This window comes from Falco biarmicus, chromosome 4, assembly GCF_023638135.1.
Source record: "Falco biarmicus isolate bFalBia1 chromosome 4, bFalBia1.pri, whole genome shotgun sequence".
NCBI lineage: Eukaryota > Metazoa > Chordata > Aves > Falconiformes > Falconidae > Falco > Falco biarmicus.
Window position 1 is genome coordinate 98,789,832 of NC_079291.1, and position 15,768 is coordinate 98,805,599.

At 37.0% G+C, this 15,768-nt stretch overlaps 1 protein-coding gene across 2 annotated transcripts in view; it reads left to right on the forward strand.

The window, feature by feature from the left end:
- The first annotated feature begins 1,194 nt into the window (after positions 1-1,194).
- Positions 1,195-15,768, forward strand: part of CFAP20DC (CFAP20 domain containing) — an 84,224-nt gene continuing 69,650 nt past the window's right edge. For both annotated transcript variants that reach the window (XM_056338295.1, XM_056338296.1), the window contains exons 1-5: positions 1,195-1,284; positions 6,429-6,511; positions 8,745-8,834; positions 9,325-9,418; positions 11,288-11,360. In XM_056338295.1, coding sequence (XP_056194270.1) covers positions 6,491-6,511; positions 8,745-8,834; positions 9,325-9,418; positions 11,288-11,360 — 278 coding nt within the window. In that variant the 5' untranslated portion in view covers positions 1,195-1,284; positions 6,429-6,490. The remainder of the gene's footprint in view (positions 1,285-6,428; positions 6,512-8,744; positions 8,835-9,324; positions 9,419-11,287; positions 11,361-15,768) is intronic.

Genomic DNA, 15,768 nt, shown 5'->3' on the forward strand with positions numbered 1-15,768 from the left:
TTGTCCTTGTCCTTTTAACTGTTTTTATTTAATAACCTGTAGCTCAGTTTTAGTATTATTGTTTTCCTTATCTCCAGCACCCAAGAACTCTAATCAGTGTAATCCAGTGTATGATAAAAGTACACCGGATGTGATTTCTTTGAAAATCCCAAGGTAAAATCAGAAAGCTAAATACATCTTATAATTGATTTAACTCATTCCTTTCCTTGGCAAACAGTACCTTTCAGGAGCGAAAGCAAGGAAGATGAACAGAGTAATGGTGGGCCAAGACATGGAAGCCCCATCAATGGCCCAGCACTGTCACTTCAAGTATTTTATTATGTTGTAATGGGTTACAGGGTTCTCAATAATTGTTCTTTGTATAAACATGTAGAGTTACTTTAAGGAAGAAAACCGTATTCTATTACTTTTTTGTGAAAAGGCTACGAAGTTTCACAAAGAAATTGTGTGTTCAAAAAAACAGTCACCTCAAGGAAAGATCTTTTTCGGCTGGTATCTTGTTATAAAAACCAGGATCAAACTGGTTCTGTATGACCTTATTCCCAGAGGTTTTTGAAGCCATCAGGAGGGGTTTGGTTGTTCTTGACAGTGATATTAAACTAATGGAGCTGTCCTTCTCATTTCCTTCCCTCACAGAAAAAAGCCAGACGTACAAGTCCACTCTAATTCCTTAAAAAATGAGTATTTTGACATGGCTGCTCTGGCTCATAGCTTCCTACATCCTTCTGAAAAAAGAAAACCGTAACGCTTTACACAATGGATGCCTTAAGGAGGAAATGACAAACGTGGTTCAGGAGTTGAGTTCTCAGCAACATTTGCACTTGAGACACCTCCACAGGCCCTGGGTGACGCAGCGCCATTTCACAGGGCCACGAACTGTGTGTGTGCCCCAAGGGCCAGCCTGAGGGGGCCAGCACAGCCTGTGTGGGGACCAGCCTGAGAGGGCCAGCACAACCTGTGAGGGGGCCAGCATAACCGCCTTAGCCAGGTTTCAGTCACATAGTGCGGGCCGGGGAGGCCCGCGGGCAACCAGCCACCGCCAGCAGGCCACCGCTCCCCTCACCCCCTGAACAGTCGCGGACCATGAAACCCAAAGTGACGGAGGAGGGCGCAGCTACACGCCCCCTCCCCCCCCTCCCCCCCCCCCCGCGATGGATCGATCCAGCCACGCCCCGCCCGCCGCCATTTTAACCGGTTCCCGCCTCCATCTCTCTCTCGCCTCTAGGGGAGCCTGGGCCCGCCCTCTGCGTAGGTGCGGCCTGGTCCCCAGCCACCCTCGCCCAGGTGAGACGCGGCGGGGGCCCAAGCTCCCCGGGCTGAGCCGCCCTCATCTGTGGCGAGCGGAGGGGCCGTGGCGGAGCGGGCGAGCCCCGGCGGCCCGGCCGGCCTCGGAGGGGCGGGGTGGCCGGTGCGGCGCAAGGGGACGCGGCGTTGCTGCTGTGGTGGTGCGGGGGAGCGAGCCTGCGGCATGCCGGTGCTTGCATCGTGGGGCTTCTGTCAAAGCGTTTCACTGTCGAACTTTTATAAAAGTGAAAAACTTTTTTTTTTTTAAATTGTCTTGTGTGTAAAGGCAGGCTCTGCTGCTTTTCACATAGGAACACCGGTAGCCTTGGTAGTGTAGTTTATTAATGGTCTCTCTACCCATTTATTATGTTAACTTGTATTTTGAGAAAATATATAGCAGTGTTACAAACCCAGCTTTAAATATTCAATATGTGGAATTCATTTGTCTGGAAGATACTAAAACCCTTCATCAGTGATTAACTGCTTTCTCTGGTATGCCCCAGCCTGCCATAAATCAGCACTGGCTTTGGGCCTGTGATGGTGAGTTATATGGATTCACAGTCTTGGGTCTAATCCTATGTTCCCTGCCAAAACCAGCGTATTTGTGTAATTTTTCAATACAGATTAGCTGTAGGTGCAAATTCACTTACTTTGCTTCACACTTTCAACTCTGGAATAGAAAATCTTAAATAAACACAGCTTTTTCAACACTGGGGTGTTGATCAGAAAAATGTCTTTGTATACTTGCATAAATGCATTTCTAAGTCTGGGGGCTAACCATGAATACAAAGGTTTTCAGGACTCAGAGTCTGTCCATCCCTGTCTCCCTTGGAGTTAGAACAAGGCTTAATACTGAGTAATTTAAAAGATGCGTGAAGGTCTGTTTGTGAAATACTCTTTCCCTTGTAACTTACAAGGGGCCAATTGTTTCCAACATGGGGCTACATAAATGCAAAATGTTATTGACATACTTGAATGTGCAACATTCTAGTTTGAAGAAAAAATAAACATAAGATGTCATAGTATGGAAATATTTTTGGAGAGTACTCGGTGGTTTGTGTGAATGGAAGGATTAGAGAGCCCTTTGGACTGCTGCTGTTTTATTTTTGGTGTAGGAAACACTGTGAAACTAACACTCAAAGTCAGTGCACAAATCAAGACCTCACAAGGTAAATCCTGATAGGAATCTGTTCTTCCAAAGATAAATATCTTTCATTGTTGCTTAATTTTATAAACTACATTCTTGATGCTTTGTCATTGGCTGACACTTTAAACCTGTATTTCCAGTTGGACAGATGTACTAAAGTACACAGTTCAGGGCAATAAAAAAATAAGTTTGATCTGTGACTGAAAAATGAGAGAAGTGCTACTTTATGGCATTCTATAAAAATGTCGTAAGATATCTATTTGTTTGAAAAATATGCAAAAAAAATGAGGACTTATATTTCAAAGTGCTGTTGATTCTTCTAAAACAGACCCTCTGGATTTTAAGCACTGTTGATTTTTAGGATTTCTGGAGAGGCTAGGAGGGAGATGGATGAAAAGGGGAAAAGTACCTATCTAAAATTCAACGCAACTATCAATTTTCCAGACCATTCTCTTGTTTTTAAGCACAGGTTACTATAACTAGAGACAGTAATACCTGATACATAATGATATATCTCAGGAATTACATGAAAAACATGTCATTCATGTAATGGTTTTGGTAGCTATCAATCTTAATAGCAAAGGTAATTTCTAGTCTTCATTTGTAGTAACTTAATGGAAATTGAGAAGTTACATGTAAGCAACGTGAGCAAAAATGTATTATAGTATACTTGGAGTATTTTTTGTCTTTATGAAAAACAAACTATTTCGCTGATGTGTTTACAGTAATCAACTCTCTAGTATGAATGAGTTGTCCTGACACAAATGCTTACAAACTTTGGGTCTAGCTTACCTTTCATTGATGTTAGGAAGAACCATCTTGTTATGAATTTGATAGTTAATAAGGGTCATCAGTTCTCTGAGTCTGTATAAAATTATGTTCTGTGAATTAGTAAATAACCTAGCTTGCCCATGTGTATGTTACTATAAAAAAACTGCATTACTGACAAATTGTAAGCCATATTGTAAGAGTGAACTTTGTTTGATAATTTGAAGATTTCTAGTGATGTTACAAAAGCTCCAGTCCTTCAGTAAGTGTTCATCATTCCAGTTTTTGTATTTGTGTAATACCACATATTTCCCAGATGTTATATCTTCATATCTACCCTTCCTGTGATCCATTATGAAAGTAATTATGTGATCATCTCTTCTATCTTAAGCATAGCATCTGAATGAGAACTTTTCAGTTCAGACACATGCTTCCTCCACTTAAATTTGACTTAAATAGTAAGAGAAGGTTTTTGTGTGATATAGATGTGTCTTTGTGGTGGTTTACCAGAGCATATGGGTTCTTTCTGTGTTTGGAGCCAACTGGTAACTATTTCCATACAACACAGCATGGAGATGGATTAGTGATGTCAAGCCAAAGCTAATAATCACTGCTGAGAAGCAAAGTGTATTAGCATAGTATTGAACCCAAGTTAATATATCAAGATGGCTTCTACTCACGCTGTATGCAGCTGTTTGCATCTTCCTTCAAAACCCTGTGTGATTTGCCATTAGTGGACTGGCTCTTATGAAAGCCAGGTATACTTTATGAGAAAACAGTGAAGAAAACAAATTATTACTTTCAATGTCTTATGTGTGCAAATACTGTAGCTGTCCAGCTTGCTAAGTAGCTGTTAGCCTTTCCAACTGGAAGGATGATATGGTGATGAAGATGAGACTTGGCTTCTACATACTACACACTAAATGTTTGTCCCAAAACATATAGTATGATTATAGTCAGCAGAAGTCTTCTGACCAGAGTACTAGTAGTAGTTTCTGAAGGACATTAATTATTTTTTTTTCAATGTCAGAACTTCATACTTTTTACGCAGTGACTCGTCAGGATCCATGACATTTATTTAGTCTTAATATTTTTCCCTGAGATGTAATAAGGCATAACAGAACTGCAAGGTATGTGAGGGTTGTGTTAGGTGCCTGATGCTTGGCAGATGAAGAACTGATTTATAAGTAAAAGTGAAAGGGCTTTGCACCAAGGCAAAAGCAGTGTCTTCCTTTGCACCTCCTTCACTGAAAATTAATAATAAAGTAAAACTGGGGGATACTGAAATCCTTAGTCCCAGAAGGACAAGTGTATCACCCTGTGAGTTATGGTAGTACACTCATTGTAAATATGTACTGTAGCAGGGCATGACTTCTGCCTCTCACTGCCTGTCCTTCACATTTAGCTCTGGCAAAGGCGGTCAGATCAGTAGGTCACTCTGAGATTAGTTCCATGGTGCTACTATTTCGCACTGAGACATGGATCATGCAATTTTGAGTAGTTCTGGCTTGTTTAAAGGCTGTAGATAATAGCAAAGATAGGGCTGCAGACAAAGTGAGTGAACAGGGATTTCCAAAATTATTGCTGTATATGTAAAGTGAATATACACAGAAGGAAGAAGTTACACACTTGCTTTAGGAGTGCATTCTTTAAAAGGCATTTCTAAAATGTCTAATTTGTAATTCAGAATAGTTCAATATAGCAATTAATGTAGTCATTCTTAAAAAAAAGAGTGAACGTGAACAAGTGGGAAATTTGTCTAAAATGCAGAATAATGCAACTGGTGTTAGGTATGCAGTGGCAGTATTAAAGTAATATGATCAAAAACTAATTACAGGTTTTGATAGGCTCGTTAAAAATGCTATGGTTTCTAAATGTCGTTTTCCTTATAATCAAAGTTTAAAATGAACTAATGTTTCTGGCAACAGCATGGGATAAATATGTAATATCTGATTTTTTTTGGCCGTTTTTATTTTATTTACAGGCAACTTCAAGAGTTAAAATTTGTTGCTGATCAAAACGATTGGTTAGACATCAACAGACTTCATCTGAAATGAATTGTTACATGCCTTTTAAAATAAAATGCTGCTCTAATCCTTTAAATGCATACATTCTTTATGAACTCATGCATATTGTCACTGAATTTCTAGTTCATTTGCAGTTATATATCTTTTTATAAAAAGAATTTGAACTTTTGTCACCTGACTGAGAGCTAAACTGTTCTTTATGAAAAGCTGTACTTATATTCTGGTGAGCAAATTGGGTTTTATCTGTTAAGAAAATGGTTTCAGGCTCAAAAAAAAAACCCAGTAATTAAAAATAATTTAATTCTTTAAGTGATCTGTGCCTGAACTGAAGCAGTGAATGTAAACAAAGTATATCAAATGAGACAGTCTTGTGAAAGGATTTTTCTGTGTTTACAAGCACTTTCAGTTTTCACAGTGAAGGTGTGTGTTGTCTCTTGTGACTGGTTCTATCTGTCTTTGGTGATTGACACCTGCCTTTTATGTTCAGGGTCCCTTCACTTTCTGTTGACTCCAGGTGAAACCGCAGACACTCAGCATGATCAAAGAGGGATGTGGGAGGCTTACAGTATCAGTCCTTTCACTTTGTACTGTTACAGATTCTCCAACTGCAGACATCTCTTAATTCACATTGACTTTACCAGCCCTCAAACAACTGAAGGCTTGGTTTGACTCTTACTAATTCTTCTCAAAGAAGAATGCTGAATGTGAAAGAAGATATCTCTCAGATGTCTCTGCCAAATGTCTCTAGATGGAGTGGTTTCTATTGCAGCTGTCCCATATGTTTCTTTCTGTATTAAATGTTAAGCTTCTCTTTAATGGAGTCTAATGTTTTCCAGTGGGCGCTTGATAACAAAGAATATTTTTTAAGTGTATTTAAAATGGTTTCCAAGGGTTTTTAAAGCATGAGAAAGCAGTCATTCTTAGAAATAAGGGCTGACATAAAATTACTAGTTTTACTTGTAATGTAAGGAAAGGCAGTCCTGGGTACTTGATGCATGAAGAGAACGTTTTCCAAGACAGTGTCAATATTAATATTTTTTGATCTTAATTCCTTTCTGGTAGCACCCTGATGTAGTTGATATACATTCTGTACTTGTGAAAAGTATTTCATAATACTATTCTATCTTTTAAAAAATGGTTGGAGTTTCATTGTAAGATTTTTTTCATGCTAAATCCTACAATTTTTTGTTGGTTTTTTTCAGTGTAGTTTGTGTCTTTACTGATTGAGAAGCTGAAATTATTTTTTGCCTGTGAAAGCTGGAAAATGTTCAAAAATCAGTATCAGGTAAAACAGAAATAGTTCTATTGTTTTTTACCCTCTTTCATTTCACATCTGAGAGAACTCAATTAAAATGGCTTATTCTGGGGGGCAAAAAGTCCAGATACAGAAATGTTTTGGGATGTTTCATATTCAGTATTTTATAGAAATGTTATGAAACAGTGGGTAGCTGCTGATGCTGTCAGGTCTAGAACAGACACCACTGTGGTGTTACCAGTGACTTTTTGTCTGTCTCTACCCTTGCAGACCAGGGAAGGCACACCATCTGCTCCCACCTGGTCATGTAAGCAGGCCCAACTCTTACAGTATTGTCAGAAAAAGGAGATTGTTTTTTTTCCTTTTGTGACAACACTAGTCACATCATTTGCAAACCTTATTCTCCCTGTTACTGTTTCCTGGCCTTCCTTTCCACCATACTGCCTTACTTTCTCTGTGCCAGTCCCGTCCTGAGAGAGCAGCCCACCCCTAATTACTTACTGGTCCCAGATGTGTACCCAAAATTGGTATTTCTGATGCTGTTACCTAGGCTATCTCAGCTTTATATGGCATTTCTGATACCGTTGCCCAGCTGCTGTTGGCTTTGCAGGGTTGTGCTCCCCAAAAGATGCCCCATGCTCTCCTCCAACTGATTGTGGAGTTTGACAGTTTCTTGCTTAACACTCCCCCTTCGCCACCCATGAGATGCATCATCCTCCACAGCACTGAGTAACTTGTGTCAGCTTCTCATGTTGGTGTTCAGCGCTTTATCATGTCATCATCAGCACGGTAGTTTTCTGTATCCTGTTCAGTTAGTTTTAAACTCAAATCATGGCCTGATTAAGGGCTGCAGTATCAACAAAATGTGTTTGTAAATATGGGAGGAAAAGCCACTTATTTGCTAAATTTTCTATAAGCACATACAACTTGTCAGTTAATATTTTTTAACTTTTTGAGAGCTTGATCCTGTCATCCTTAAATAGGTCAGATAACTTTAAAATTTATAGTATGCCATATTTTGAATTTCTTGATCCATTATAAATTTAAAAACTATTTTGTGTGGTTTATGGAATGCCATTTTGAATCTCCTTAGAACTTAGTAAATCCAGTTGCTGGGGTTAGCCATGTGACTGGAAGCTGCCAGATGTGGGTAGGCAGAGTTCTCTGAAAGCATAATTTGAACAGCATTTATTTTGCTGGCAAGACTTGCTTTCCCCTCATGCTCATTCTGACTTCTGTACAATTGTTTGGGCAGCTGAACATAAAGAAAATTGGGGAGTGCAGGCAACTAGGAATAAGAAGGGAGCAGCAGAGTTGTAATAATTGATTAGGTCAACCATGCTGCTGAAAAAATGCATATCAAACTATAGACTGAGTACATTAGATGTCATGGTTTTGGTGACATCAAACGGGAAAAATATTGAAGTCATTCCCTAAGCAGAGGTGATAAAGCCTACCTGCCCAAGAACCTATGGTTAGATTCTTGCATGTCTAATAGGACACATGCTCTGTGTAAGGAGTTTTCACCTGGCAGGGGCATTTATAATCTTTTTCCAGTATTCTCTGATGCCTCATGAAGGCTGCAGCATGAGTGAAACCCTTACCTTTTTATGGTGATACTAGTAGGATCAGTTCTACTGTAAGGCTGCTTAATTCGCTCCAGAAAAGATAGTAATTTTTTATTAGTTTCTCAGACTGTTTGGTCAAATCAGGCTGGAATTTGGTAACTAGTAGAAGAATTACTGGGAAATGTCTTTGACATGCTTGCATATGTAGACAAAGCCGAACATATTCACATATATAGACAGACTGTGTAATCTTCATTTCCATAGGAAATCAGACAAAACAGCTAATCTGTGACAGCTTTTATTTTTTTAGCAGTATGTTTTAAAACACTTCATTTGGTGAGCTGTAGAAATAAACCATATCCAAATATAATTTACTAATTTCCTGCATGTTTTTAGAATTTTTGCAATAATCTTGCTTTTTAGAGAATTACATTATAAATAAAACAATTTAAAATATTCCATTATATTCCTTCAGTTATGTTCTGATCCTCTAGTAAAGCCAGATACTGACTATGGATTGCTATATTCTAGCAGTCTAGAAGCTGGTTTTAATATTCTGCTAACTGATTAGTAATACTGACTGTGGTAACAGTGTGATGTAGGGAGGGATTGTTGTTATGTATTCATCTTGACCATTGACGATTCATTGCTGAGCGTTTGGTTGGATGACGTATCCTTAAACCATTTCGTCACAGGGTGGTCCATTTGTTGAAATATTCAGTGCTCAAGGCAAGAACCCAGGAGCAAAATGGAAATTCTTGGGCAAACCATCAGCTATATGGAAAGTAAGTTTTTAAAGAAACTTCTAAAACCTAGAGCGTAACACAGAAAAGTGTGAATGAAGCTTAAAATTGGAAGGTAATGAGGGCTTTGACCTGACAGTGGAGCTGTCACTTGCAGTTCTGTCATTATGACAAACTAAATGACTAGTTAAATTAGTTCTTTATGCCTGCTTGCAGACTAGGTTGGTCACAGTGTAATTTTATAGTTTAAATATTTAGAAAGTAATTTTTCTATTCTGATAACTAATGGATTGAGTTGGGCCCACTGGATCATGACTCCTGTTTGTCAGCATTATTTGTTCATAAAACATGCAAGTAAAGGACATTTCTAAGGATTATATTATTATATTTGTATTTGAACTACTGTCATACTTACAGTGCCATCTGTCATTCATAATTTTTTTAAGTAGCTTTGCATGTTAGTAGCATGGTTGGTTGAGAGGAAGGAAATTCTATGAGGATGCTTATGTTTGTTTATTCTTGCTTTTTGTAGGAATATGATAAAGAAGTGAAAGGCTTTGTTTTTATACTTGAAGGAAGCAGTCAAATCAACAAAATGCAGCTACCAAAGGAAACTAGACAAACTTGTAAGTGTCAGGCTTAAGTGTCTATGATGTTCTGATTATTGGATCAGTTTCATACTATCATTCTCCCTTATTTTGGGTGTAATTCAGCATTAGTGAAGTGATTTTTCATAAACTTTTTAGCAGGTCAGTTATAAATAAGTAAAAGGTGTAGAAATGCCATATTAAACTTAATGCTTAAGGGAAGATCCTTGTTGGTACGTATTGTCCTAGTGCTGCTAGGTTCACTTTTGTACCTGATCCTGCTACAGGCTGATGTGTGGCAAATTAACTTCTGACCCTATTTGGCACTTACTAAAGCCAGTAATTCTGTTGGCATCACAGAATATGAAATAAGTTCCTGTCCCCTTTCTCATTTTACATTTTATAAAGTATTTTTGCTTTTATGTGTCAAACAAGCACTAGCAGCACAAGAAAGCTATACTCAAATTTCAGCTACATTAATGTAATTAATGTAAAAATTGGGTAGAATGGCATGTTTCCTTAGGTTGTCTTATTACCTGCACCAGAATATACCACAGCAGTCTGTTTCTCAGAATTTACAGCGATCATAATTTATGCCTTCGACTCCACTGTAGGGTATTGTACCTTATAAGGCTTGTAGTAATGAATTGAGCTGGTTTAGAATTAACTGCTTGCTTTTGGAGAAAAATTGAGATGATGATTTTAGTCAAATGAAACAGGAATCTTCTGGTATAGTTTTCATGCAGGGTATATAATTCCAAATCAGTTTTTCCAAACAAACACAAAACAAGAGATTGCACAGTCTGGTCATGCAATAGGGCCTTGAAGCATAATCTGATTTTTATAAAAGAAACTTACTGTTATCTTCATTATAATAAATATTAGTCTAATGTATCTTTCTGAGAAATCCATTATTGTTTACTGCCAATGTTACAATAAACAATTATAGCCTAAAATGAGGATTGAGAATTACTGTTGTAGATTATCACTGCTAAGAATATTTTGGTTTTAAATTTACTTTAGCTACTGCTGCACTATTACAGTCAAATTTCCATCTGTTACCATTCTGTTTCCCTCTGGTTCTTCCTCTCTTGAGGTGTATGTACCTCAAGTATTTCACTTACGTCAGTTATACAATTTTGTATTGTAATCTTTGAATTATCTTCCAAAATAGAAGATGTTATATATACAAATATAATTTGAATTTTTTTAAGTGTCATTTAACCCACAAAAGAAGAAAGTTCTGAACTGGTGTTCTTTAGAAGAGGAGTTAATGTTGCTGTTGAGACTTGTTAAGTCAAAGAAGAGCAACCTGTACCCTACCTGATGGAATAACTAAGAAAACAACGTGCGGTTCAATTCAGACAGCTTTGTGCTATCTGTTTTCCCTTGATAGGGAGCTACTTGAATCCTAAAAGATTTGTTGTATTTGTTCCCTCAGTTAAGCTCCTCTGCTATTGTTCTAAAAATCAGAAGCCTCCACTGAGCATTATTGTCATGATCTGAATTGCATTTTTACCCAGGGGGGTTTTGAAGCTATTTAATAAGGTGTACATTGTCACAAACACGAGCACAAGTTTCATATGACTAAGATAATCTTGATAGGAAATTATTACTTTGTAATTTGTATGGGATATTTGATGTTTACGTGCTCTTGGAATGCAAGAATTGTAAGTTAAAAAAAGGTCCTTTTATTTTTATGAAAATTCCACCGAAGCCACAGATGGGACTTTTATTGCAGTTTGAATTGGTTTTCTTCAGGGTTTTCTTGTGTTCGTATGTTCTGCAAACCGTGGAAAATAACGTTGCAGGAGCATAGCTGTATGGTACAAAATTTAAGTACTTGATGGTGAAATGTACATTGGCACACGCAGAGCACACGTGTTTATTTTTTTTCCTGTTTTCTAGTGGGATTGATCCAGCAATTTCTGACACTTCAGATTTTTGTGCCGTTGGGACGAGACTTCTCCACTGAGTTACTGTAAGATGCATAAAACTTCCTTGAATACTTAATGTAAAATGAATGCCCGATTGCAGCCATTAATTGTGGTGGCAGATTTTGCATTACAGCACAGTGACTTATCAAGTCAATAAGAAGTAATTAAGCTAATACAATCATTATTTCTTGGATGTTTTAAATACTGACATTCCTTTAAAGACAGAACAGACTCAAAATCATGAGTGAAGATAGAGGAAAAATCTGAAGAAATGAGACAGAATTTATCAAACGTATGAAGATACTGGCTCATGGGGGTTTCCTGAAAATTCGTAAGATATTTATAAATAACTATTGCAGAGCCCTTTGATTAAGGGCAAAAAGAAATGTGTCTTCTAATAACTGGGGGAGGAAAAAAACGGTTAAAACTAGAACTGGAGTTCTCAGTTGGTATAATTATGGCCATACTGTAAGGGAAGAGAGGTATAGCTGAAACAGACTTTTTTCAGTGGTTCTGTGTGGAATGATTTAATAGAGTTTTAAACTCTGGCAATTGTCAGTCTTTGGACAACGTTTCCTCTCAAGTTGCACCAACTGTTTATAACCAGCGCAATTTGCTGAGCTTTGTAGCCAGTAGAACACCTAAGATTTGGGCTAACAAAAGAACTGTTATGCCATTAGAAACCCTGCAAGAAAAGATGGGTTGAATGATACACAATTCAGCTGAGTCAAGTCAATGCAGAATTTTGTTTTTGTTTGTTTTTCTGTAACTTTGCATTCATCTGTACCCATAGGTGTCAGAGGTTTTTTGATTGAAGTCCCTTGTGTCTGGGGTAAGGGGAGGCAGCTCTGATAGGTTTAAGTCAAAGAGGACAAAATGAGATGCTGAGAAAATACCATTCCAGCTATACTGTAGTAGAGAAAACAGTGTTCATTATAATGCAAAGAATCTATTTCATGCAATTAGGATGGTGTGCTATTTTATGTTGCTGGGAAATTCTGTTATCTTCTGTGCCTTCACGTAAGTAGTCATCTTGGAATATTTTGTTATTTTAACAAAGGATGTGCTAGTGTGAATTGAGTCATATGTATTAAAATTCCTCAGTGGATTTATAACAATCCATGCAGGTATTTTAGTCTGTGGTTTGAGTTAGCGGGCTTTTATAAGCTATGTCATGTTGGTAATATACTTTCCTCTGTGGCATGCTTAATTTCTAACATAATTTTAGAATCTGAATATTGAGAAAATCTTCAAAGGATAAATTAACTTAGCAGAGATCTTCCCTAGAGAATATTTTTGTTTCTCCATAGAGCATGGAAATTAGAGAACAGCGGGCTCAAAGTACTTGTTTTAAAGACAGCTTTGATCAATGCATTAAGATCTTGGTGCAGAAAATAGTAACATTTCACTAATTTAAAGTGAGAAACTGTTGGCAGGAAAGCTGGTAATTGTTTAATAGACCAGAAAACTGCAGGTTTTCAAGCAGCTTCCCTTTCTCTGTAATTTTTCTTCCTACCACAGCCTTTATACCTTTTCAGGTTTTTTTCCTTTCAAGGTAGTTCGTATTTCTTACTGCATTTTGAATATTTTTTTCTTAAGATATCTCTGACATAAGCGTACCCAACTTTAAAGCTACCCATTATTTTTTTCCTGCAACACAAAGAGCTGCTTTGTGTGTCAAATCACACTGACTCTCCTGTTCTTTGAATTTTCTGAGTGTAGTTCTGGTAACGCATTCTGCTCCTATGGTATTAATTGATGCATTACTTCTAAAGCGGTGTAACAAAAAGGGCCAAAACAAACAGGGTGTGTCATCCAGTAAACAGAAACAAAGTACGTAGGTTTGCTTCTCATCTGTGGACAGATGGCAGATGCTTACGTGAGATGAGCAGGAATTCAGATTTTCTGTAGCATCATACTGATTATGATTCTTTGTGGTACTTGCCACTCATCTATACCTCTTAACAAAAACCTCTTCTCCACTTCAACTGAATTTATTTTTTCATTGCTTTTTTGATAACCGAGAGTGCTAATTTTCTACCTGCTTTCCCCCCTTTCTTTGCCCTTTCCAGCTTGTATCTAGACTTTGTTTTCTTGATCTTTTCTCACTACTTCCCCTTTCCACCATTACTATGTCCTTATAACAATATGTTTACTTCTATAATATTCTTATGTACTTCTGTAAATTTAAATACATGTATTTTGTATTTGCTATATATAATTTATGTAAACATTTACTATATAAATTTGCTATATTTAAATAGTTATGACATTTACTTTTCACTTCCTAATTTTTCTCTTTTTTGCCAGCTTTCGTGATTCTAAATTTGTATTATCAGAGAGTCTGATACAAATCCTAATTATCTCTCCTTCTCTCATGTGCGGTGATTTCAGTTTCTATGTGGGTGAAGTAATCTCACTCAAAACATTTCTGTATACTTTTTACAAAAGAAGAAAAGTTTAATTCAGTGTAAATGTTTCGTTACTTAATTACTTATTATAATCACGTCATGCTTATTCTGATAATTATGTAAGTTCATCAGTGCATACAAAGTAACTGGAGCTACTTAAAGACTAAAAAGTGCAATCTCATTTATTCCCCGCTTAGTGCAACTGTATGCAGAAGTTAATAAAACTTTAAAAATAAACTTAGTACTAAGTTCTGTATTAGAAATCAACTGTAATTTGTTGATGTGCTAATAAACTTCTTCAAGACTTGCAGAATAGACAGTGTATTTTATCCTAGCAGACTCATGATAATCCATTAAATAATGGAGACAAGTCCTTGTTTCATGTGTTTCCCATTCAGTTCTTTTCATTTCAGACATTTTGAAAACAATCTCTTGCTTGTTTGTGGACAGAATATTGATTGTGCTGTTGCTTCCTGGAGTTGAATGTTCGAAGAAGTTTCTTACATAATCTGACTACTTACTACTGAATCATTGAGTAGCTTCAGGTGCAAATTGATAGCATACCAAGCCATCAAATTTACTTTATGTAAAAAACCATGGCAAGTTTTAGAGTAGCTGCACATGATGTTTTGTTACATTTCTTCTTCTGCTATTCTGCTTAGAGATGGAAATATGAATTTAGTTTGAGCCTAATCCTTTATTTAGCATTCTGTTCAGTGATTGATCTGATCAGCAAAAAATAATTTCTTCAAGGCCATTCATCATTGCTGGCATCAGCTGAGCTAAACCTTCTGATAACTTGCTATCAAACAGTCATGTGGGATTCTGTCATAAATACCTAATGTGCAACCTGTTTAAATTGGCTGGTTTGCCTTTTCTTTGGAAGAAATTTAAGTAGAATTTTTGGATACTTTGTTAGGTGGCATGACTAGATGAGTATTGCCCCATTAACAAACAATTTATTGATCTGCCTAAAAACCTGTAAAATAGATGTTGGATGAAAAACTTGGTGAAGCATAATAAAATCATGACTAAGGTAAAGAGCATGTAATTTATGCAAACTTTCTGCAGCAAATAGCAAAGCTATTAGTACTGCTGAATATAGCTGTCTGTTGTAAATGTAGTAGCCAGTTGTTAAATCTTCAGTATTACTGATTTTGCTCCCTTTCTGAGAAAGCAAAAGTAGCTCAGTCTTTGAAAAAGTATTGGTGTGTAAAAGAAAACAGCAACTGGCTTGTGTTGGCATTCTTGGTTTAATTCCCAACATATGGACATGTGCAAGTGCTAGCACTTCTGCTTGGCATTTTGGCAAGCACGTGAACGTTCATTCATAAATTACTATAATGCCAGTCATTGTCATACTTTTATTTCTGGTATGTTTATTTTCAGTGTTAGGTACCTGTCACTTGAAATTAGTACATCACATTATGATGAGTTTTATGGCAAATAAGTAGAGCTGTTGATGTGAGAAAATAGACCTTCACGTTGTACCATAGCCTCCAGAAAAATAAAGTAGTGGTCTGAGGCACAAACAAGGAACAGAAGCTTTACTTCTGGTTATGCACTGAAATATTTTGTGGTCTTGTATGAGTCCCTGTAGGTTGCTCAGCCTTTTCTCCCCAGTTCTGTCATATAAGTTATGGGAGTAATTTATCAGTTTACTTCGAAAATATTTTATAAATATATTTATAAATATTATTATAAAGAGTTAACGAACTCATATGATACTTTTAAATAAATGAAGTGATAAAAATAGAAGTTACAGTAAATCTTAAAATCTGGTGGTTGATCAAGTAGGCTTTCACTGATAATGTAGGCTAGCGTGTGCTGGCAGTACAGATTTAATATTTGATGGTTTATCCTATTGCTGAATAGAGGCCAATTTAGGGAGGTAGTGCTTTTGGTGAAAGAAGTTTCCCAGTTTTGTATTTGGGCATCCAGACAAGACGGGATAGTAACAACAAAATGTGTTCAAACTAATATGTGAAGTGATCCAACAAGGTTAGTGGCAGAACCAGATATGGTACTTCCTGATCCCTTG